General features: G+C 39.3%; 1 protein-coding gene across 1 annotated transcript in view; it reads right to left on the bottom strand.

Annotated features, from left to right (window-relative positions):
- The window catches only part of Argfx (arginine-fifty homeobox), a 30,746-nt gene extending 12,181 nt beyond the window's left edge, over positions 1 to 18,565 (bottom strand). Inside the window, exons 1-3 of the mRNA XM_033768064.1 lie at positions 18,538 to 18,565; positions 16,264 to 16,386; positions 2,838 to 2,986 (exon numbers count right to left, since the gene is read on the bottom strand). Coding sequence (XP_033623955.1) covers positions 2,838 to 2,986; positions 16,264 to 16,386; positions 18,538 to 18,565 — 300 coding nt within the window. The remainder of the gene's footprint in view (positions 1 to 2,837; positions 2,987 to 16,263; positions 16,387 to 18,537) is intronic.
- Between the last annotated feature and the right edge of the window lie 4,060 nt (positions 18,566 to 22,625).

Below are 22,625 nucleotides of genomic sequence, written 5' to 3'. Positions count from 1 at the left end.
TGAAATGAAATAAACAGACATTTCTCAGACAAAGTAAAAGCAGCAAGTAAATATGTGAAAAAATGTTCCACATCACTGGTCATTCGAGAGATCCAGGTGAAAACAACACTGAGATTTCACCTCACCCCACAAAGAATGGCTGCTATGAAGAAATCACACAATAACAAATGTTGGCGGGGTTGTGGGGAGAAAGGAACCCTTCTTCATTGTTGGTGGGAGTGTAGACTGGTGCAACCACTGTGGAAATCAATATGGAGATACCTCAAAGTGCTGGGACTGGAGGTTCCATTTGACCCAGCCATCTATCTGCTGGGTATCTTTCCAAAAGCATTAAATGAATCATATCACAGTGATATATGCGCACCTATGTTTGTAGCAGCACAGATTGTAATAGTTAAAATTTGGAAACAGCCCATTTGTCCATCAGTTGGAAACTGGATACATAAGATGTGTTTTTTTCTATAAAATGGAATATTACTCAGTCATAAAGAATGAGAAATTAGATTCATCCATAGGAAAATGGATACATATTGAGGATATACTCCTAAGTGAAACAAATAAGTCACACATGTATAAATACCTAATAGTTTATCTGGTGTGAATAGTACATAAGATACTAATGATATAATGGACAATGTGAAATAGGAAGAAAGGGGCTAAAGTGGGATGGCTAGGGGCAAGCTAATAAGGAAAAAATATGGGAAAATGAAAAAATGGAAATGAAGAGTTTGTAAATGGGGAGGGGAGGAGGGCTGAAAGGAGGGCAGGAACAAGGGGAAAAAATGAGAGCCAAGACCTTTCATGTAAAGGTACAAGATCCCAATAATGAATATAACTGTACTCTGTACTTAAAATGTACCAATAAACTCAATGAGGATAAAAAAGAAAACAGAGATTCCACCTCACCCCAGAGCGAATGGCTGCTATTATGAAAATCAACCATTAACAAATGCTGGCAGGGTTGTGAGGAGAAAGGAACCCTCCATTGTTGTGGGAGTGCAGACTGGTGCAACCCCTATGGAAATCAATATGGAGATACCGCAAAGAACTAGGATTAGAGGTTCCATTTGACCCAGCTATTCCTCTGCTGGGTATCTTCCCAAAAGATTTAAAATAATCATACCACAGTGATTTATGTGCACCCATATTTATAGTGGTACAGTGTGTAACAGCTTGGAAACAGCCCAATTGGAGGCTGGATAAAGAAGACCTGTTTGTTTTTTTCTATAAAATGGAGTACTACTCAGCCATAAAGAATGAGAATCTAGATTCATTCATAGGAAAATGGATACACATTGAGGCCATATTCTTAAGTGAAATAAATAGGACACACATGTGTAAATACCAAATAGTTTCTCTGGTATGAAAAAGTAAAAGTGCAAATAAGGATAAAAATGTATAATTGATAACGTGAAATGGGAAGAAAAGGTCTAAAGGAGTAGGAAGGAAGGGAAAGAAATATGTGAAAAGGAATAAATGGAAACAAAGTCTTTGAAAATAGGGAAGGGTGGAAGGGATAAAAGGAGGGCAAGAAAATGGGGTGGGGAGAGCTAAGGTAGATCATGTAAAGGTACAAGATCCCAATGATGAATGTAACTGTATTGTATACCTAAAAGTGACCAAAGAACTCAAGGGGGGAATAAAAGAGTCCGTGTCTCATAGGTTGTGCTGGGTGGTCAGGGAAAGATCTATGAAGTCCTTGGGGATCTAGAGAGAAATGAGGAATTTGAATTTGGGATTGTTTTTTCAGTACTGGGGATTAAGCTCAGGTCTTTCACACTGAAGTATACCCCAGGACTCCTAAACCTTTTCAAAACTGAAACTGAAACTTTACAGGTTTCAGTAAGTCACTAAATTCCCTGGGTTGGTTTTGAATCTGTGATCCTCCTGTCTCAACCTTCCAGAGTGCTGGGACATTAGGAGCACGATGCCTCAACTAATTGATTCTTGAGCATTATTTCAGGAAGCCTAATTATGAAGGGTACTCCACTGAAAACTTTATGGGCCTGGCACACTCTGCAATCACAGGGAGGATGTTGCTTCTCTCTTGGTAGTGTTGTAAATGAACAAACTGCAACGTTGGCTGGAGAAGGGTTAAAAATAAGACAGCTAGCTGGACTGAATGTCACACAATTATAGTCTCAGCTATTCGGGAGGTTGGAGCAGGAGGATCTCACATTCCAGGCAAGCTTGGGCAATTTAGCGAGACTGTTTCAAAATGCTATTTTAAAAAATGTTCTGGGAGAAAGGACAAGGAAAAAAATGAATAGAAGGGAAAAGTGGAAACAAAGCTTTTGTAAATAAGGAGGTTAAGAGGAGTTGAAGGGAGAAGGGAATGGGAAAAAAAAGAAGCAAGATATAACATGTACAGGCGCAATTTTCCTAGGATGAATGTTATCATTACGTGTAGCTAAAATGTACCAATAAATGTTTTAATTCAAAAACAAAATGCTCCCAGGCCAAGGATTTAGCTCTGTGGTCTGGTGCCTGCCTCACAAGCACATGGACCCGAGTTCGATCCCCAGTACCAAAAAAAGAAAAAATGTGCTCAGCACATCTGGGTTCAATCCCAAGTCCCCTTCCCCTCAAAATACTCCTGCAACTTCAATTTTAGTTACACTACTTGTTACCTCCGTCACCCACTCATTGTGGCTCTGAGCCTCAATTTTCCTCTTTCAAACTGCATAACAATGAGATAAACACATGTGCTGTGCCCGGACCAATGCCAGTTCAACAGGTGCTTGATAAGGACCCTGTTATTACTGTCTTAGGAAGGGAGCTTCCAGTCTGAATGGTTTCATGTGGTTTGGGGTACACTGTGCACCTCGGAATCAGACCTTTATAGTTTTCTCCTGTAGGTTGAGTCTCACAGCCAGCTCTTTCCGAAGGTTCGTGTCTGGGAACATGGTCCTACTAAACAGAGCCTCCAGCCCTTTGTGCTGCTTTTGAGTGAATGAGGTGCGTCCTTGATGTGTCTTCAAGATGGCTGTAAGGAAGAGATGGGGGTGGTTACTCATGCTACCTCTATCCCTAGCTCAGTAAAACAAGAAAACAATCACACCCCAAACCCTAGCTGTGAGTCTCCCCTGCCTGCCTCTCAGCCACACTCGGGATCCAGAAGACAAGAGACCCCAGGCCGTGGCTTTGAATGGCTGAGCCCCTATAACAGTACTCTGTCATCTTCCCTCGCTTATTCAGGAACCCTGTCCATCTGCCCTGGAAAATATGGTTTATCTCTTTAAGGACTTCTAAGACTGCATTCACTCTTGTGGGAAAATAGTCATAAGAAATGAAACATAACTCAATACGTGAAGACGGAGAAACAGAATTTTTGGTTGTTGTTGGTACTGGCGATCGAACTCAGGACCTTGCACTTGTGAGGTAGGCTGTGATGCCACTGAGCTAACTCCCTGGTCCAACATATAGAATTTTTAAAAATGCAACAGGGAAGAAAGAGAATGGTGCTTTTAAAGACAACCATTTCTAAAGAAACACCAATACCAGAATTAGCTAAAAAGGAACCACAGACTGAATAATCATACAAACACAGGTCATAGAATGTAGGGCAATGCTGTATTGCCTTTCCTGTCATGCAATCCATTTTAACAAAAGAAAATGTCTTGGGCTGGGGATTTAACTCAGTGGCGCTGCACCTGCCTCGAAAGTGCAAGGTCCTGAGTTGGATCCCCGGTACCAGGGGAGAAAAAAGGAAAAGTCTTCACTTGATCCTCACAACTACGACCTGTAAGAATAAACACTATGAGAAAAAATATAGGCTATGCCGCCTAAGAACATACATGGGAATAGTTTACATAATATTTGTTTACTCATATTTAAATGTACATATTCCTGGAGAGGGATTTAGCTCAGTAGTTCTGCTGCCTGCCTCCCAAGCACAAGGTCCTGAGTTTGATCCCCAGCCCCCCTACCCCCAAAACATCCAGCTTTAAATGTACATATTCCTAAATTTATATCATGTTTGAAATCCACTTATATGTCTTCAAAATCAAATACATAAAATAAGAATTCAGAAATATTGATTTTTCTTTTTACATTTAGTATAATTATTTTACTACAACTCTGTTTCTGTTACCTCAAATAGCTATTATCTTTATCAGCACTCTGATCCTATTTAATTACATGACATAGATTTACCAGGCACAAAATCTTTACTTTAAATAGGGGAGGGTGAAGGGGATGAAGGTAGGGCAGGGGAATTGGGAAAAATGAGAACTGAGACCTGTCTTGTAAAGGTACAAAATCCCAATGATGAATGCAACTGTACTATATACTAAACTCCGTAAAAAGCCAGGGATTTAGCTCAGTGGTTCCGCCACCTACAAGTTCGATGCCAGGTACAAAAATAAAAAAGAATTCAATTAAAAAAATAGGTTGTTAGTAGTACAGTACCTTTGGGATGTGGGTTTAGAATGCTATCTTTGGGAATTTTGTTCTAAGCCAAGAGGACTTCACTTACAGTTGTAAGATAACTGCTCTCCCAACCCACTGCTACACATATATTCATCCTGCAGAACTGTATTTGTGATTTTCACAACCTAACTACCTACCACATATTGATTCATTCATTTGTTTAGATAGCAGTATATGCAAATAGTACAAAATTGAAATGATTTCAGTTCTCTAGCCTCCCAGTTACAGGCTAGAGCTGTTTAAATCAGTAGCCGCTGCTGCAGATGACCATTAAGTACAGGAAAATGCAACTGATTCCACTCAAGTACTGGATTTCTTTTTCTTTGGTTCCAGGGATCAAACTTGGAACCTTGAGCTTGCAAGGCAGGCTGGTGGCACCACTAAGTTGAATCTCTGGCCCAAGTACTGGATTTCTAATTTCAGTAAATTTTAGTTAATTTAAATTTTAAAAGTGATAATCTGGTTATTGGAAAACTTTTCAGTATGCTTAGAATAGCTTGAGTATATGGATCTAATTTTTCAACTATAAACCCAATAACATCAAGTATTATATTTTAACATCATAGTGTTTATGGTAAAAATTTAACATCTAGATCAAGATATGCTAGTTTGAGATAAGGGTAAAATTATCAGTGGAGGGGCCTGGATTTAGCTCGGTGGCACTGCACCTGCCTCACAAGCACAAGGTCCTAAGTTCGATTCCCAGTACAAAAATTTAAAAAAAAATTAAATAAACTAAAAAATCAGTGGATTTCAAGTTTTAATGAACAGAAGAATGTAAATTACAGCAAAGTATTTAACAAAAATTATTCATTAATGTTAAATTCAATATTAAATATATATTGTCTAACTTTTATGTAGCAAAAGTAAAGATTGAAGCTTTAGATTTAGATGTAAAAATATCTATTTAGCTCAGTGGTTCTGGTGCCTTCCTCACAAATGCAAGGGCTTGGCGTTAAATCCCTGGTACTGGGGGAAAAAAAAAACCCTAAACACTAGCTGGGCATGGTGGTGCACACCTGTAATCCCAGCACTCGGGAGGCTGAGGCAGGAGGATTGCTGTGAGTTCGAGACCAGCCTACATAGTGAGTTCCAGGTCAGTCTCGACTACATAGTGAGACTCTGTCACAAAAAAAAAAAAAAAAAAAAAAAAAAAAAAAAAAAAACATAAAAAAATGTATAAATGGTAAGGAGAAGGAAAGCATTGATTTTTTGTGCATATTTTTAGATTTTTGTATACTTTTAAAATTATTATGAGCTTGCTCCTGTATTTGAAGACTCTTTAGCTACTATTGTATTTTTCACCTAAGCTTCACACTTGAATATTGGTGTAACAACCAGTCCTTTCTGACATCTTATGTTTTTATTTTTCTGGAATGGGTCTTGGAGCTGTTTGTGGGTTGTTAAGTTTCCACTTATCCACACACAGCAATGCAGAGGGAGAGCTCAGGACACCACTGGGGCTTGAGAAGACAAGAGCCCAAGCCCCACAGATTCTAAGAAGCATTGAAACTAACTGTGCCTCTGCAGACTCCAGCTCATGAAGGAGCTCAAAGAGTCTGGATAGGTCCAAAATGGGTGGGGTCAAGTCCCACAAGCTCCTGAAGATAATAAACCAAAGCACCCTTCCCAGGGTCTTAGTTACTTTCCTCCAAAATGAGGAAAATGAGACAAAATGCCCAACCCTCAAACTTAGAGGAAAGTTTTATTTGGCTCATGGTTTGAGGAGGCTTTACTTAGTAGTTGGCTGGCTCCAAGGTGGGGTGGCATAGCAGAGGAGCTCTGCAGAAATGAGCCAGTTCACGGCAGGAAGAAAGCAAAAGGAAGCAAGCAGCAAGCAACAAGAGACAAGCGGCAACCCTCTTTCTGTCCCTTATATCTTATTCAGACTATCCACCCTTAGGAGGGTGGATAGCAATCATACCCAGGGTGGGGCAGTCTTAATCCCAGCACTGCACTATGAATTGATCCCAGCATCATACACCCTTGATCCAGCCTCCAAAAAGCCCCAACTATGACCATATAAGGCTTTGGGGGAACATCTAGATTCAAACATATACCTTGCAAATAGAAATATCCCAGGGCTGAGGATTTGGCTCAGTGGCATCCCACCTGCCTTGCAAGTGCAAGCCCTGAGTTGAATCCCCAAGAAAAGAAAAAAAAATAAGGGGAAGAAGGAAATATTCATATTCTGCTGGAAGACATTCTTGAACACAAGTAAATAACACAGACTAAAGAAAAGAAAAGGTTCAGACAGGAGAAGGAGAAGAGGCAGGTCTCTGGTAACTTCAAAAGCAACAAAAAAGAAACCCAGAAGCTGAAAATCTTCCTGGCTTGCCCTTCTCTTATGAAGGTACAGGACATGGTGGTGCACACCTGTAATCCCAGCATTTGGGAGGCTGAGGCAGGAGGATGGCTCTGATTTTGAGGCCAGCCTGAACCACACAGTGAAAACCTGTCTCAAAAACCAAAAAAAACCAAAAAACAAAAGAAAAAAAAAGTATGGGAAAACCCACTTCACACAGAAAAGGCACAACAAACACTAGCAGTTGCTAAAAGGGAAGATAGCCTGTAATCCCAGTACTATGGGAGACTGAGGGGGTAGGACCACAAATTCAGGCCAGTTTAGTGAGACTCATCTCAAAATAAAAACATTTAAAAATGGACTGGAGATATAGTTCAATCTTAAAGGCCCTGGGTTCAGTCCCTAGTACTGCTAAATAAATAATTATTTTAAAAAATCATTCCAGTGGGGAAAAAAAAACAAGCAAAAATACAATTTAGTCTTATATGTAACCAAAATATGTTTCAAAAAAGAAAGCAAAGTAAACTTTTTAAAGCTGAAAAAACTTATACCCTGCTCTGTAGGATATTTTAAAGCACATCTTTCAGGCAAAAGATAAATAGCATGTTATCTATGAAGGACTTGTATTCGTAATATTTGACAAACCCCAACAGCTCAAATGTAAGAAGACAAACATCCCAATTAAAAATAATCAAAATATTTGAGTAAATATCTCAAAGTAGACTGTTAGTGGGCATGTGGAGAAACTGCAGCCCTCGTACATTGCTGGTATGGATATAAGCAGTGAAAAAATAAATGCAAATGTTTAGAAAACAAACTGGTAGAGGGCCAGGGATTTAGCTCAGTGGTTTGGTGGCCTGCCTCGTAAGCGCAAGGACCTGAGTTCGATCCCCAGTACCAAAAAAAGAAAACAAACTGGTAGTGAGACAGAAAAATAAAATGGCTGACATATAGGTGAGAAACCAGTCCAAGATAACATTGGACATGAGCAGTTTTATTTCTTTCAAATTCCTCCTTGGCAGACCCTGCCCTGAACTGATGTGTATTCCAAATATGTATCTCTCTTATCTAGCCAATGTTGCCCAGAGTTTGAACTCGCTATATGCCAATCAGTAATAATGACATCATATGTAACTAATCAACCGCTTGCTTGCCCTGCTTCTGTATTTAGTTCTGGCTTGCAAACCCTATGGAAACTGTAGAGGGACAAAAGACAGCTGCCTGGTTCTTTGAGGAACTATCCTGACCAGGCCCATCCATGCAATAAAGTTTGGTTTCTGTCTCCAAGTCCTGGGTGCCTTTCGGTGTTTCCCATTTGCCATTACAGAAGTTTTTTTTTTTAATTAGCATAAATGTATCATATGACTAACCAGTTCTACTCCTTAGAATCTGCCCTAGAGAGATGACAGCATGTGTCCATCAAAAGACCCACACAACTATTCAGGCAGCAGGGTTCAGGAGAGCCAGTAAACTGAGGACAACATGTCCTGTTTGGGGGAAGACATTATGCTATTGTCTCTGGTTTTGATTGTATGCACATATGTGGTGCTCAGAGTTGAATCCAGGGCCTCACAACATGCTGAGCAAGTGTTCTACCACTGAACTACATCCCCAACCCTTTTTGTTTTTTATTTTAAGATAGAGCTCCCTAAATTACCCAGGCTGGCCTAGAACTTTCCATCCTCCTGCCTCAGCCTTCTGAGTAGCTAGGATTGCAAGTATGTGCCACTATACCTGGCTTATTTTTCTTGATTGGAAATTTCCTACGAAATAAAATGTATTCATTTAGCAATTCTTTCCAAAGAAGAGAGACACACCCATCTTGAAGTGGAACTGCTGAGTAGCAACTGTGTTCACCAAGCTGTGTGGCTAGAAGTGGACAGATGATGCTTTAATGTGCTTGGCTTTCCATACAGGCAGATCTCAAAAGAGTAAATGGACTGTCTAAAGTTCAGTGCATCCTGTATAGTGGTTAAAGCTAATTGGTGAGTATGGGTGTTTCAATGTAACTATTAAATTATGAGGCTAGGCATGGTGGCACACATCTGTAGTTCCAGCACTGAGAAGGCAGGGGCAGGAGGATTGCTGCAAGTCCAAGGCCAGCCTGGGCTACACAGTGAATAAGACCAGACTAAATTACAGAATGTGACCTTGTCTCAAAAAACCGAAAAATCAAAACAGAACAAAACAACAAAAACAATTGTTATCAATTTCTATGGTTGTTTTTATAATGAAGAGTTTAAAAAATAAGGTTATAGCTTGGTGTGGTGGTATGTCTGTAATCCCAGCCCTCAGGAGGCTGAGGCAGGAGGATTGCCAAGAGTTGGAGAACAGCCTTGGGTGAGTTCAAGTCCAGTGTGAACTACAAAGCAAGATCCTGTCTCAAAAATAAAAATTAGGTTACCCATTGGAGTGGTGACACATGTGTGTGATTCCAGCACTTGGAGGCTGAGGCAGGAGGATCACTGAGAATTTTTGGCCAGCCTGGACTACATAGGGAGACCTCACTGCAAAAAAAAAAAAAAAGTCAAAAAACCAACCAACCAACCAACCAAGCAAAGAGTTTGCCTTAGTCACTTTTTCATGGCTGGGTCATAAAACCTGGCACACATAAATATGCCTTGTGTTTCAGTCCATAGTCAGCTAGCTCCAAAGAAGAAACAATATGGAAAAAGAGCCTCTTAGAGGAGAACCTGCTCCTCGTCATGGTGGACAGGAAGTAGGAGAGTCTGAAGGGAGGGACCTGAAGGGAGAGCTACCCTCCCCAGCATTTCCTCCAGCAAGCCACGTCTTCTGTCCTGGCCCACCTCCTCAGTCATATTTAGCTACAAACTCATCAGTAGACTAATCCGCCAATGAGCATAGCACCCCATGATCCAGTCACCTCCCTAAATCCCTGCCTATAATTGCATGAGGCTTTGGGGGGGACATCGAGATATAAACCATGAGAAAAGTTAAAGAAGAGGAGGATATTAGTCATACCTTGGAGGGCAAATCATGAAGTGGTTGGTTGGGAAACATGGGCAGAGGAAGAAGCAAGTCTAGACCCTCAGATCCAGAGAAGTAACTGTGCTACAGCAAGAGAAGAGGGAGACCCTTTCCTTCCAATGAAACTCCCAGTTCTATTCCAGGAGAGCCCACCTTGGTCAGACATGACACACAGGCAAGGGATTTATTTAGTCTCTTCTTGTTGATTTGCTTTTATTGAACTTTACTCTTTTGAAGGGAAAAACAAGGGACCCCCAGGAGAGGAGAGGCAGATGGGAGAGGACGCAGGGGATGGAGAACCATACTCACTGGGACTGGGTTGGACCTGTGGTGTCAAGTACATCCTGGAATCATCCGGGCTAATTAAAGTGTATGGCTGGAGAGTCACAGGAGGCATTCTGTTCAGTGGGGGCACTGCTGAAATAAAAAATTATGTGCTCAAGAATATTTTGTCAACTTTGAAAAATGAAAAAGGTGGAGGTAGGATAGACTGAACTACAATTTAATTCTAGAGCAGCATGATAAGGAAAATTAATTATATTGGTGTACTTAGCAAGCATACTGTCCATGTCTTGGTCATACATGGACAACTCCCAATTATACCCTAGGGAAGGTCACTCCATGGGGAACAAATTTCATTCTGAAAGCTAACTGTATGTGTGCTATGTCTTCTGTAAACACAAACCAATGTTCTACTCCATAAATTCAGCATCTGTGATAGGCAAGTTGCTCTCTAGAGAAGTTTTAATCCATAATTTGAACCATATATGTTTAATGGTAAAAAATTTGCCTTTGAATTCTACATTTATAGGCACCTGATGAGGAATAACTTACTTAAACTCTTCACCTGAGATGCATCAAGCATAGAAAGTGAATGTCAAGAGTCTCTTTACTTTTTCCCAATTTTAATTTTTATTAGTACATATTCATGGTACATAATGATTACTCATGGAATTGCTACATGTACATAACACATCTTAATTCTTTTTTCATCTTTTCTACTCCCCTTTCTCCCTCCTCCCCCATCTCTTGGTCCCCTTCTGATCTGCAAAAGATCTGTCTCCCAAGTGGGCATGGTGGTACAGGCCTGTAATCCCAGCACTTGGAGGACTGAGGCAGGAGGCTCACTGCAAGTTCAAGGCCAGCCTGGGCTACATAGTGAGTTCAAGGCCAACCTAGACTATACAACAAGATCCTGTCTCAAAAAGCAAAAACAAAACAAAAAAGATCTATCTTCCTATTTACTAGTATCTTTTATTTTGCTCTTTATTTATATTTTGGGTTTCTTATTAAAAAATCTATGTGATATTTAAGCTCATGTACCTGATTATAACAGGCTTTGCAAATTATCTTATGAATGTATTATGTAGAGCTAGAATAATAACATCAGAAAAGTAGTATTAGGTTGGGTGTGGTGGTACATTCCTGTAATCTCAGTAAACTAGGAGGTTGAGGGAGAAGAATCATAAATTCAAGCCCAGACTGGGCAAGTTAGCCACTTAGTGAGACCCTGTCTCAAAATTTTAAAAAGGTCTAGGAATGTAGCTCAATGCATAGGTGCTGTGTTCAATCCCCAGTACTGCAAACAGAACAAAACAGAGTAATAATAAACACTAGAATAACATATGTCATATTATATGTATATTATTTATTTCATTCATTTATTTTTTTTGAGTACTTTCTAACTAATAAATAAAGCTCTCATACTTAAAGCGTTTGGCTCTCCTGAACGGAGGCTGTGGAAAGAGGGGGAGTGGAAAAGATGAAGAAAGAATTAAGATGTGTTCGTACAGGTACCAACTCCACGAGTAATCATTATGTACGCACCACTCATCACATTTGTGATAATTAACTTACTAGCTATGACCCTACTGATCTTCTAAAAGTTAATTGCCTTTGCATATAAACTGCCTGTTGGGAAAATATTGTCAATAAAATATGTAAATTTTTTTAAAAAATAAATTTTAAAAACTATATTCCTAAAGGATAAAAGTAAAAAAGATAAACAATAAGAAAAGTACAATATTAATTCTTACTATTTTTCTATGTAACATAGGAAAAAGTTTTTAAAATCTACAAATTTATGGTTTATGTACATATAAAAGTATGACCACCTCAAAGACAGAAGGTAGATTGGAACCTATAGGAGGAATTACCATGTAGCTCATTTTCATCTCTTCTATCTTATTTTTTAATACATGAGGTCAAATTATGTATTGATTTACTTAGCATGTAGTTGGAAGGAACAGCAGGAAAAAATGCAGACCTTTTTCTTCTAGTTTCACAGTTTTATTCAAAACTTTCATTAGTAAACCAAATTACTGTACAGTTATCAGGACTAAGTCAAAATGCAGACCTTGTGTGTGTGTGTGTGTGTGTGTGTGTGTGTGTGTGGTACTGATCTTGCCCTTTCTAGGCAAGCACAGCACCACTGAGCTACATACTTGGCCTGCAGACCATTTTTTATGGTGCAATTATGGGTCCTTGTTATAATAGGTACTATTCAGAGTCCCATGGGTGCAGGTAGCAAACGAAACAGAATATGAGTAAGAAAATAGTGCAACAAATTATAAATCATATTTGCAAGAAAATTAAAAATGGAGGGCTTGTCTCTGAAAAAAAATTTTTATAAAACACTCCAACATATTGGAAGAATATAAGGTTCAGATGATACTATTACTTTTAAAGGAGCATTTGCATTACATTTTATATTTTCCTTTTAAATGTTTTTGCAAATACTATACTAACCACTGAGGTTATAGTAAATAGAAGTGGCTAACTGATATATACATTCAATCTTCATCATATGTGGTATGATTGAAATGTATGGTGAATGTTTAAATTCTTTTTTAAAAATTTATAACAAATGACATATTGCCGCCAATCCTCATCAAAATATTCACTCTTCCCTTGAACACACTTATCCCATTGTCCTCGCCACTTTCTGAAGCAGTTCTGGAAGCCTTCTTTCATGAGTGTCTTTACAGGGTGTGATCAGAAAGACGGTAAATGCTGCTGTCCAGTGACATCTAAAGGAGAGGCAGGCTGGTCGACATTGCGGTATGTTCTCATGCACTTTATTCACTGGATCTGACTGACCCTTGCCCAAAGTCAAAATTACCACGAGAGGTAAATATTTTGATTCAATTCAGGACACCAAGGCACCCACAGCAGCACAACTAAAAACACACACAAAAGAAAACCTTCCAGAACTGCTTCAGAAAGTGGGTACAAAGATGGGATAAGTGCGGTTGAAACAAGGGGAGTGCTTTAAGGGAGATTAATGATAATGTATTCTTTGCTGTAATAAATTTCTAAAACACATTTTAAACATTCACAGTATTTTTAAATCAGATCTCATACATTCAATTTTCTGTATTTTAGCCGGGTGTGGTGGTGCACGCCTGTCATCCCAGCACTCGGGAGGCTGAGGCAGGACGATCGCTGTGAGTTCAGACCAGCGTGTGCTACATAGTGAGTTCCAGGTCAGTCTCAACTACATGGTGAGACCCTGTCTCAAAAAACCAAAAAAAAAAAAATTCTGTATTTTATTCTGTTCACTTGGTTCTTGGCATGTTCTGGCTCCTATGTTTCCATATTAACGTTCTTTTTTGGGACGGTACCGGGGATCAAACTCGGGACCCTGCATTTGCAAAGCAGGCAGCAGCACTACTGAGCTAAATCCCTAGCCCTCCATATTAACATTCTGCTAGGGATTTTCTGCAAAATTCTTAGCCATGTACAATGTAAGGTGTAGCGATTAACAACCCTTGTCGTGGCATGTGTTATTCTGCCAACCCCTAAATGTTTCTGTAAAGGGCTTTTCACATCCTTCAGTAAATTTCTATTCAAAACCTACTACATATGCAAAGTCCTTGGCTTCAATAATAATAGTACAAAAATAAAAAACAATGCACACATGACCCCAAGCTCTCTATATATATGAAGACAAAAGATTCATATCATTTTTAAAAGGAATTTGTACAGAAACAACAGGAAAAACTAATTGTATCATGGGTAAAACAAGATGAGAGTAAAATTAAATTTAAGAAGCTAAAAAAGCCGGGTGTGGTAGTGCACACCTGTAATCCCAGAACTCGGGAGGCTGAGGCAGGATGATCCTGTGAATTTGAGACCAGATTGGGCTACATAGTGAGTTCCAGGTCATTCTCAACTACATAGTGAGACCCTGTCTCAAAAAAAAAAAAAAAGCTAAAAAAAACCCTCTAACTTCACTCGTAATTCATAATATATAAATTAATGCAATGAGTTGTGTCAAAAGATTGGCAAGAGTTTAGTTATAGATCAATAATTACTGAATATAGAGGAATTCATATCATTACTTAATATTAATGGGTCTATACACTGGTGCAAGTTTTGAGAGCAATTTAATACCTTTAAACCACTACCTGTGCCCATCATGTAATCCCAGCACATGGGAAGCACTGCAGAGTTTGAGTTACATAATATTCAAGTTCATTCTGTTGATTTTGCCATTTGATACAGAGATTTTTGAATTTGAAAGCAGTTTGATTTTTCAATTTTTCCTTTTTTGTCTGTGTTTTGGGGGCCAGATTCAAGAAAGTCAAGATCATTGCTAAGTCCCATGCCACGAAGTTCTCTCCCTCATTTTCCCCTCAGAATATTAATTTTACGCTTACACTGAGGTCTTTGAACCATTCTGAGTTAATTTTTATACATTATAAGGTGAGAGTCTAAACCAGTCATGGTGGTGCACACCTGTAATCCCAGCGCTCAGGAGGCTGAGACAGGAGGATTACCTTAAATTTGAGGCCAGCCTGGCCTACATAGTATAATGAGCTCAAAAGGAGACTGAACTATAGAGCAAGACCTATCTCAAAAAAGAGAAAAGGTAAGGTTCCAAATTTGTTATCTGGCATGTGCATGTAGCACCATTTTTTGAAGAGATCACCTTATTGGGTGGTATTGGAGCTCTAGTTTAACATCATGTGACCATATCCACAATGTATTTCTCCACTTTTCTATTTGTCTACATATCCTCTCTCTTTTTATGCCAATATCATAGGGTTTGATTACTGTAGAACCAAGATTTATCAGGTAAAGTTTCACCCAATTATGAATGTCATCATAGTACAATGTGGTGTATATTATAATACCTAAAATGTACCAATAAACTTAATGCAATTTGTAATAAAAACTGAAATTAGAAAATGTGAGACCTCCACATCTGTTTGTTGTTTTCCAAGATGATTTGGCTATTTGGGCTCATTTTTTGTTTGTTTGTTTGTTTGTTGTCAGTTCCAGGGATCAAACTCAGGACCCTGCGCTTGTGGCACCACTGAGCTAAATCACTAGCTGATTTGGCTACTTGGGATCCCTTAAAATCCCATAAACTTGCTATGTAGCTCAGACAGGCCTCCAACTCAGGATCCTCCTCCTCTGCCTTCTGAGTGCTGGGATTACAGGTGTGAGCCGCCACACTTGTCCTTTTTCTTTTTTTCCTTCTTCAATCTGTAAAAAGCACCACTGAAATTTTTATAAGGATCACACTTCCTTTTCCCCGCAGTACTGGGGAATTGAACCCAGCCTCCTCCTTTTATTTTTTATTTTGAGACATGGTCTTTCTTGCTAATTGCTAAATTGTCCAGGCTAAGCTTGAATTTTTGAGTCTCCTGCTTGAGCCTCCTATTGGGACTACGAGTGAGCACCACCACACCCACATAGGGATTCTATTAAACCTGTAAATCATTTGGATGTTACTGACATTTTACCAGCACTGAATCTTCCATCTACATACACCGGTCTTTTTAATTTTCTTTCAGCAATATTTCAGAGTATTCAGGACTGTGGATTTAGCTCAGTGGTTCTGCCGCCTGCCTTGCAAGCGCAAGGACCTGAGTTCGATCCCTGGTACCAAAGCAAAACATTTCATAGTTTTCAGTGTACCATTTCTTCATGTTGTTCATTAAAATTATTCCTTGATTTTTATTATCTTTGATACTATTGTAAATGGAATTGATTTCTTAATTTCTTTTTATTGCTAGTATATAGAAGCCACATTTGTATGGTCATATATTTTTAAAAATATAAACTATGTGCTTGGCACATGAGCAAATCTCAGGGTGCATTATTAAATGACAAATACATTTTTCAGAATGATATAGTAGGATCTAATTTGTGTAAATAAATCCTGTACCCATTTATACTCTATCTAAATACCTTCATTTTTTTTGCCATTTTCACATGATATTGGCCTACAATGTTCTTACCTTGAAGAGAGCTTCTCTGTTTCTGTCTTCCTATACTTCAGACCTTCTCTCCAGGAAAATACTCTGCCTTGCCCTATGTCCACCCTAATTTGAATTAGTCATGGGGCCAAGGCCCCTCTGATTTGAAATTTAAAGGCTTGTTTTAATGATGGGAAGATTTTGAATAGAATTTTTGGAAATATGATGCAACTAACAATAGCAGCTTTCAAGCAAGTGCAAAATGCAAGTACAGAACCCCAGGGGAACAAACAGGAGAGGGGTGGGAGGAAAAAAGGAGGGTCTACTCACTGAGATGGCTTGGGTTCTGTGGTATCAAATTCCTGCCACCATAATTCTGGCTGAGGAAACAGTCCAGCTGAGGATATTCTGGGGCCATTCCGTTCAGGCTCTCGGAAATATGGGATGAAAGGCCTAAAAGAGAAAGCAGGTGTTAATCAGGTCATCCGTTCTCTGGAAAACAATGTTTTCAAGTGCCACAGTTTGCTATTTGACCTCAGGCAAGGAAGGGTTACACTCCAACTCTTCCACTTTGGCTGGAAAATGGCTTTTTCCCTGTGCTAGGATTTCCTGAACTCGGGCCTCACACTGGCCTCACTGGGCAAGTGATCTACCACTGAGTTTCACAAGCAGCCCTTCGTGCTTTGTTTTGAGATGGGGTCTTGCTAAGTTTCCAAGGCTGTCCTCCAACTTGCAATGCTCGTGTGCCAGCTTCTCAGAGTGCTGGGATTACAGGCATGTCCCACCATGACAAGGCTGAATGAGAGCTTTAAAACACTGAGAGGAACTGTCAATTTGGAATTTGATATCCAGGGAAAATATCTTTCAAGAATTGAGGTAAAATAAAAATACTGTTTGGAGCTGGAAACATTTTTGGCCAATAGTTTTGTTCTAGAAAATGTTAAAAACAGTTTTTCAGGCTAAAGAGAAAATGATATAAACAAGAAAACTAGAACTTCAAGAATGAAAAAACAAAACAAAACAAAACAAAAAATGTGAAGAGCTTCTGAGATCCTAAGTGTGGAAAGCAGAGGATGGGCCAGAGTCTGGCACTTGATTGAAAGTAAATTTAGGGCCTGAGCATGGTGATCCCAGCACTTGGGAGGTTGAGGCACGAGGAACACCATGAGTTTGAGGCCAGCCTGGGCTCTATAGTAAACTCAAGGCCAGACTGAACTGCATAATGAGACAAAAAAACTGGGGGAAAAAAAAAAAAAGAAAGTACACTTAACTAAAGCACCTGTGCTCGAACACTATCCATGGAGAAAATGTAGTAGTGACAGGATGCAGTTACAGTATGAACAGTAGAATATTGTACGGTATGTTATCAGATTTGTCAAACACCCAGATGCTTCACATACACAGTTTGTTCTTTTTTTTCCCTCTCATTGAGTTTATTGGTACCTGTTAGGTATTCAGTACAGTTACATTCATACATACAGTTACATTGGGTTCTCGTACCTTTACATGACAGGTCTTGGTTCTCATTTTTTCCCCCATCCCTGCCCTCCCTTCACCCCCCTCCCCTCCCCATTTACAAACATTTTATTTCCATTTTTTCATCTTCTCATAGTTTTTTCTTTTCCCTTATTACCTTTCCCCTACCCTTCCCACTTTCCCTACACCTTTAGCCCTTTTCTTCCTATTTCACATTGTCAATTATCTCATTAGGATCTTATGTACTATTATAGTTTATTCACACCAGAGAAACTATTCAGTATTTACACGTGTGTGACTTATTTATTTCACTTAGGAGTATATCCTCAAAATGTATCCATTTTCCTATGAATGACTCTAATTTCTCATTCTTTATGGCTGAGCAGCATTCCATTTTATAGAAAAACCACAACTTCTTTATCCAGTCTCCAACTGATGGGCAATTGGGCTGTTTCCAAGTTTTAGCTGTTACAAACTGTGCTGCTATAAACATAGGTGCGCATATATCACTGTGGTATGATTATTTTAATTCTCTCGGAAAGATACCCAGCAGAGGGATGGCTGGGTCAAATGGAACCTCTAGCCCTGGCTCTTTGAGGCATCTCCATACACAGTTTGATTCCTGACAGCAGATGAGACATAAGCTCTCAAGGTTTGGGCAGCCAGAAAGGTCACATAGCGAATTCATCAGGTCTGACCCACTGACTCCTATTTACACAGTTTAAACACTCTATGGTGAGCCTGGGTGGAACTGCCAGCAGGAGCGTACAGTCATGGCCCACCTTCCACAAGTGGGCACTGATCCAGGTCTGATGTTTTGCAGTGAATGAACATACAGAATTGTCGCTGATGGGGCTCAGGTGGACTGGGGCCAATTGGAGAGGTGTGGGAGCCTGGCTGAGCAGCTGCCTGGCCCACACACTCACTGATTTCCAGATGCAGCCTGGCATTTTGTTTGCACTTGGGTCCTCAATGCGTCATCCCACCCTCTTCCATCTTCCTTCCAATGTGCATAGAGCTGAGAGTTGCAGCTTTTAATCTCGCTCCTTTGATTGTGGGATGCTTTTAGACCACTGAAGCCCCACTTTCTGCCCCTTCCCCACCTTCTCTGCCTCCTCCCCTGCTTACCGGTGGTGAACTTCCGTGCGGAGCCCATTTTCAGTCCAACTTGAAGTGCAGTCTGCCAAATGCATCCTCATGGTGAGAGACTGGATATTTAAAGAGAACTGATATGATCAAACCGCCCAGCCATCACCACCCAGGTACACCCTAAAGTCCCACCACTGATCCACGGATTCATTCATTTATTCATCCATTCAGCTCACTGATTCATTCACTCCCTCAGGAAGTGAGGTCTAGTACTCATGCTTGGTCTAGTAGAGCTGTGGCTGCAATTATTGTTTTCTTTTTTGCACTCAAGCTACCTACATTAAACCAAACCTCCAAACTGGCTCCAGTGTTGTTTTGATGCTGCTACCTCATCACTTTTACATTTGCATTGTTTAAAATTTTAGGTATTTAAAATCCTAGGATTAGGCCTGGAGTGGTGATACACACCCATAATCCCAGCAATAATCCCATAATCTTGAGGTTCAGTCAAGAGAGTCACTAGTTTAAAACCAGCCTGGACAACACAGAGACCCTGTCTCGATATAAATGGTATACCAGCTCAGACAGCACTTTCTTGACCAGATTCTAGGTACCTCATAACCCACAATCTTGTTTTGGGCTTGCTTTTTGGATTGTTTTCCTTTAAAGCCATCATCACCGCCCAAAATATTCACTGTTTTTATCTCTCTTCCTGTTAGAAAGTAAACTCCTTAACAACTTGAAAAGAATATATTACAAAGTATAAAAACCTTGGACTGGGAATGTAGCTCGGTGCAAAGACCCTGATTCAGTTCCCAGGGCTGCAAAAAGAATAAAAGGAGTTCTAGGGTTAGCAATCTAAATCTGAGTTTTAACATGGCTTTAACCCATTAGTTCTTTGTTTGGATAACGATTAGGGATATATTTGGAATTATTCCTACTTCCTTATTTCGTTCCACATTTGCATGTGTTTGAACTTTTCCAGGCTTCTATCAGAACAGTGGCATTTCATTCTTTCACTCACAACAAGTTGAATGCAAAATTTAAAGTTACATTGCTTTGGAAAATACGTACTTGATGTTTTTCTTTCTTTTTATTGAGTTTATTGGTACAATCTAGGTATACAATACAGTTACATTCATCATTGGGATTCTGTACCTTTACATAATAGGTCTTGATTCTCATTTTTTCCCCTTGTTCCTGCTCTCCCTTCACCCCCTCCCCCCCTCCCCATTTACAAACACTTTATTTCCATTTTTTCAGTTTCTCATATTTTTTTCCTCTCCCTTATTACCTTTCCCCCACCCTTCCCACTTTCCCTATACCTTTAGCCCTTTACTTCCTTCTTCACATTATTGTCTCATTAGGATCCTGTGTACTATTATAGTTTTCCACACCAGAGAAACTATTCGGTATTTCAATTAAAGAAATCTCTGTATGAACATTAAAAATAGGGAACCCTAAAATAAAACTAAAAGGGAAAGTAAAAGAGAAAAGGCAATGATGTAAGATTAAAATAATCCTTAATTCTGAAGATGAAAATGGTCCCTTAACATATATAAATTGCTTCTTGCTCTTGTAGTCTTCTTATTCTTTTTTTCATTATTTAGAGAATACTTTTTAGTTTCTGTAATCAAACCCATGTAGATATGACCTTACATATTTAGAATACGTACTTGATTTTTAAAATTAAAAACCAGTGTCTTTATACATCTCTCAAATTATAAAATGCTCTTGGATTTGTAATGAGTGCATGTTAGAAAGTAGTCTTTCATGTTATATTTGCTGACTGTTTTAGATCAAACATTCTTTTGTGCTAAAAGTAGTTGTTATTATTTCTATCAAAAGTATTTATTTAGATTTAATCGTGTTTGTGGAGTTCTTTGATCATCATTGCTTCTGTCATCTTCCATTTCTCTTTTAAGCACTGTTTTGTTCTTTTTTGATGTAGACTCTTAAGTGGTTCTCTTAGGGATGGCCTGCTGGTTACAAATATTTATTAGCTTCGCTGCCTTAAAATATCTTTATTATGTTACATAATAGGTAGGTGGGTGTAGAACTTATTTGTTCAAGAAGTCTGTGCACAGTGACATTTTTATTTTTAGTAGGATAATTTTTTTCTCTCTTTGTTATTTATTTGTTTATATTTGTGGTTCTGGGGATTAAACCCAGGGCTTTGCCTACACTAGGCAAGCGCCCTGCTACAGAGCAGCACTCAGCCCCTGAAATCTGTCTATAGTTACTTTTTAAAAGTATGTGTTCTAGGCCGGTGTAGTGGCGCACGCCTGTAATCCCAGCACTTGGGAGGCTGAGGCAGGAGGATCACTGTGAGTTCAAGACCAGCGTGGGCTACATAGTGATTTCCAGGTCAGTCTCAGCTACATAGTGGGACCCTGTCTCAAGAAACAAAACAAGCCCCCCCAGAAAAGTATCTATCCATAGTCTCCCTCTCTCTATATATATTTTTTTCACCAGAAAGATCAAATAATATTTGTTTGTACTCTGTCTCATTTTATGTCTTCAGTCTAAGTACTCTTGAATTTCATCAAGTGTGGACATTTCTAATACATTTTTGTTGAATATTGTGTTCTAATCGATGACTATTTCTGGAATTTATATTTGATTTGTATCACGGCTTCCCTTTTTAGTCTTCATATTTTTCTACTGCTGTCATTTCTTTATTTTGCCAATCTGTGACACGTTTAGCCACAATGCCCAAAATCTGATATGTATATTTTATCACTCTGGCTGGTGCGTTTTGTTGATTTCAGTTTGCTTTCTTTATAGTCTTTTGTGCACCCATAAACCCCACTATATTCCTCAAGCTGAATGAAGTTGTAGTCACGTAAGCATTTATTTTTTCATTCATTCATTAACACTTATCTGTTGAGTGCATGCTGAAGACCAACTCTATGTGGAACTGAAGGGAGCGGTTCTTCCTGTAATAGACTTAACTCCTGCTTCAAGCTATGCTGGATACAACAGCTTAATGATCCAGGCTTCTCTCGACTGGGGTGGGGATGGACTCTGACTCTGGCCTCTCTTGCCCTCAGCCATCTAGTCCAGAGGACACGAGTCTTAGACTGGTCTATAAGATCTTTAAAAGGAAGACCACAGCATATGTTCTGCATCCTACTGGCATAGGGGAACAGATGTAACTCCCAAACCTACTAGATATCCCAAAATGAATTCATGCTCTCTAAAATCAAAGAATGACTGCTGGGAACAAAGGAGGGGAAGAGTGGGAAAAATTTATTGGGAGAAAGAAAGCTCTGTCTAAGAGTGACAGAAGGGGAACTGGAAAATGGGTTGCCCATTCACCACTTTTCCAAGGTGTTTTATAGGACAAAGCCATGAGTTGAGGCCCATACAAAGTGAAACCAAACTGTAAGACCTAATGGAAAAGTACAAGGTGGGCCTGAGGTGGGACAAAATCATAACCAAACAATAGGATTACAAGTACAGTTGCCCAGGTAATATTGATTTAATGGGGGGATCAAATGGGAAAATAAATCATGTATAAGGAATTTCTGGAAAGGGAATGGGCTAGGGAGATTGATGTTTATTTAGAATATGAGTCAGTGTTATTCATCTTGAAGGGAAGTAGTGTCTCTTTTCTTTTTATAGTGTTAGGCAGAGAATGTGCCTTAATTGTTTTTCTTTTTTTGTTGTTGTTTTTTGTTTTTGTTTTTTGAGACAAGGTCTCATTATGTCATTGAGACTGACCTGGAACTCACTATGTAGCCCAGGTCTAGAACTCACAAAGATCTTCCTGCCTCAGCCTCCTCAGTGCTGGATTACAGGCATGAACCACCACTCCCAGCCCTTAATTGTTTTTCTATGCTGAGGGCTCAGCTTTGTCTAACTACCTAATAATAATTTCTAACTAACTTAGCTGTCTGCCATACTACCAAAGAAAGGGGAAGGAATTCACGATGTCACAACAGTAAGAAATGTACCCCAAATAAAGCAAGATATAAAGCTATACATAATATTAAAGAAAAGACTTAGCCATTAAAAAAATCAATCCAGGAAATGGAACAATGATTAGCAGGCTTTCCAGAGAGGAAGAATACAGTAGAGAAAAAACCTCAGTTCATTTAAACATCTCTCTAAAAATCTTTTTT

This window comes from Fukomys damarensis, unplaced genomic scaffold (genome assembly GCF_012274545.1).
Source record: "Fukomys damarensis isolate Sample0158 unplaced genomic scaffold, DMR_v1.0_HiC HiC_scaffold_24, whole genome shotgun sequence".
Classification (NCBI taxonomy): Eukaryota; Metazoa; Chordata; class Mammalia; order Rodentia; family Bathyergidae; genus Fukomys; species Fukomys damarensis.
Note: the sequence above shows the minus strand (reverse complement) of the source record. Positions and strands in the feature narration are given on the sequence as shown.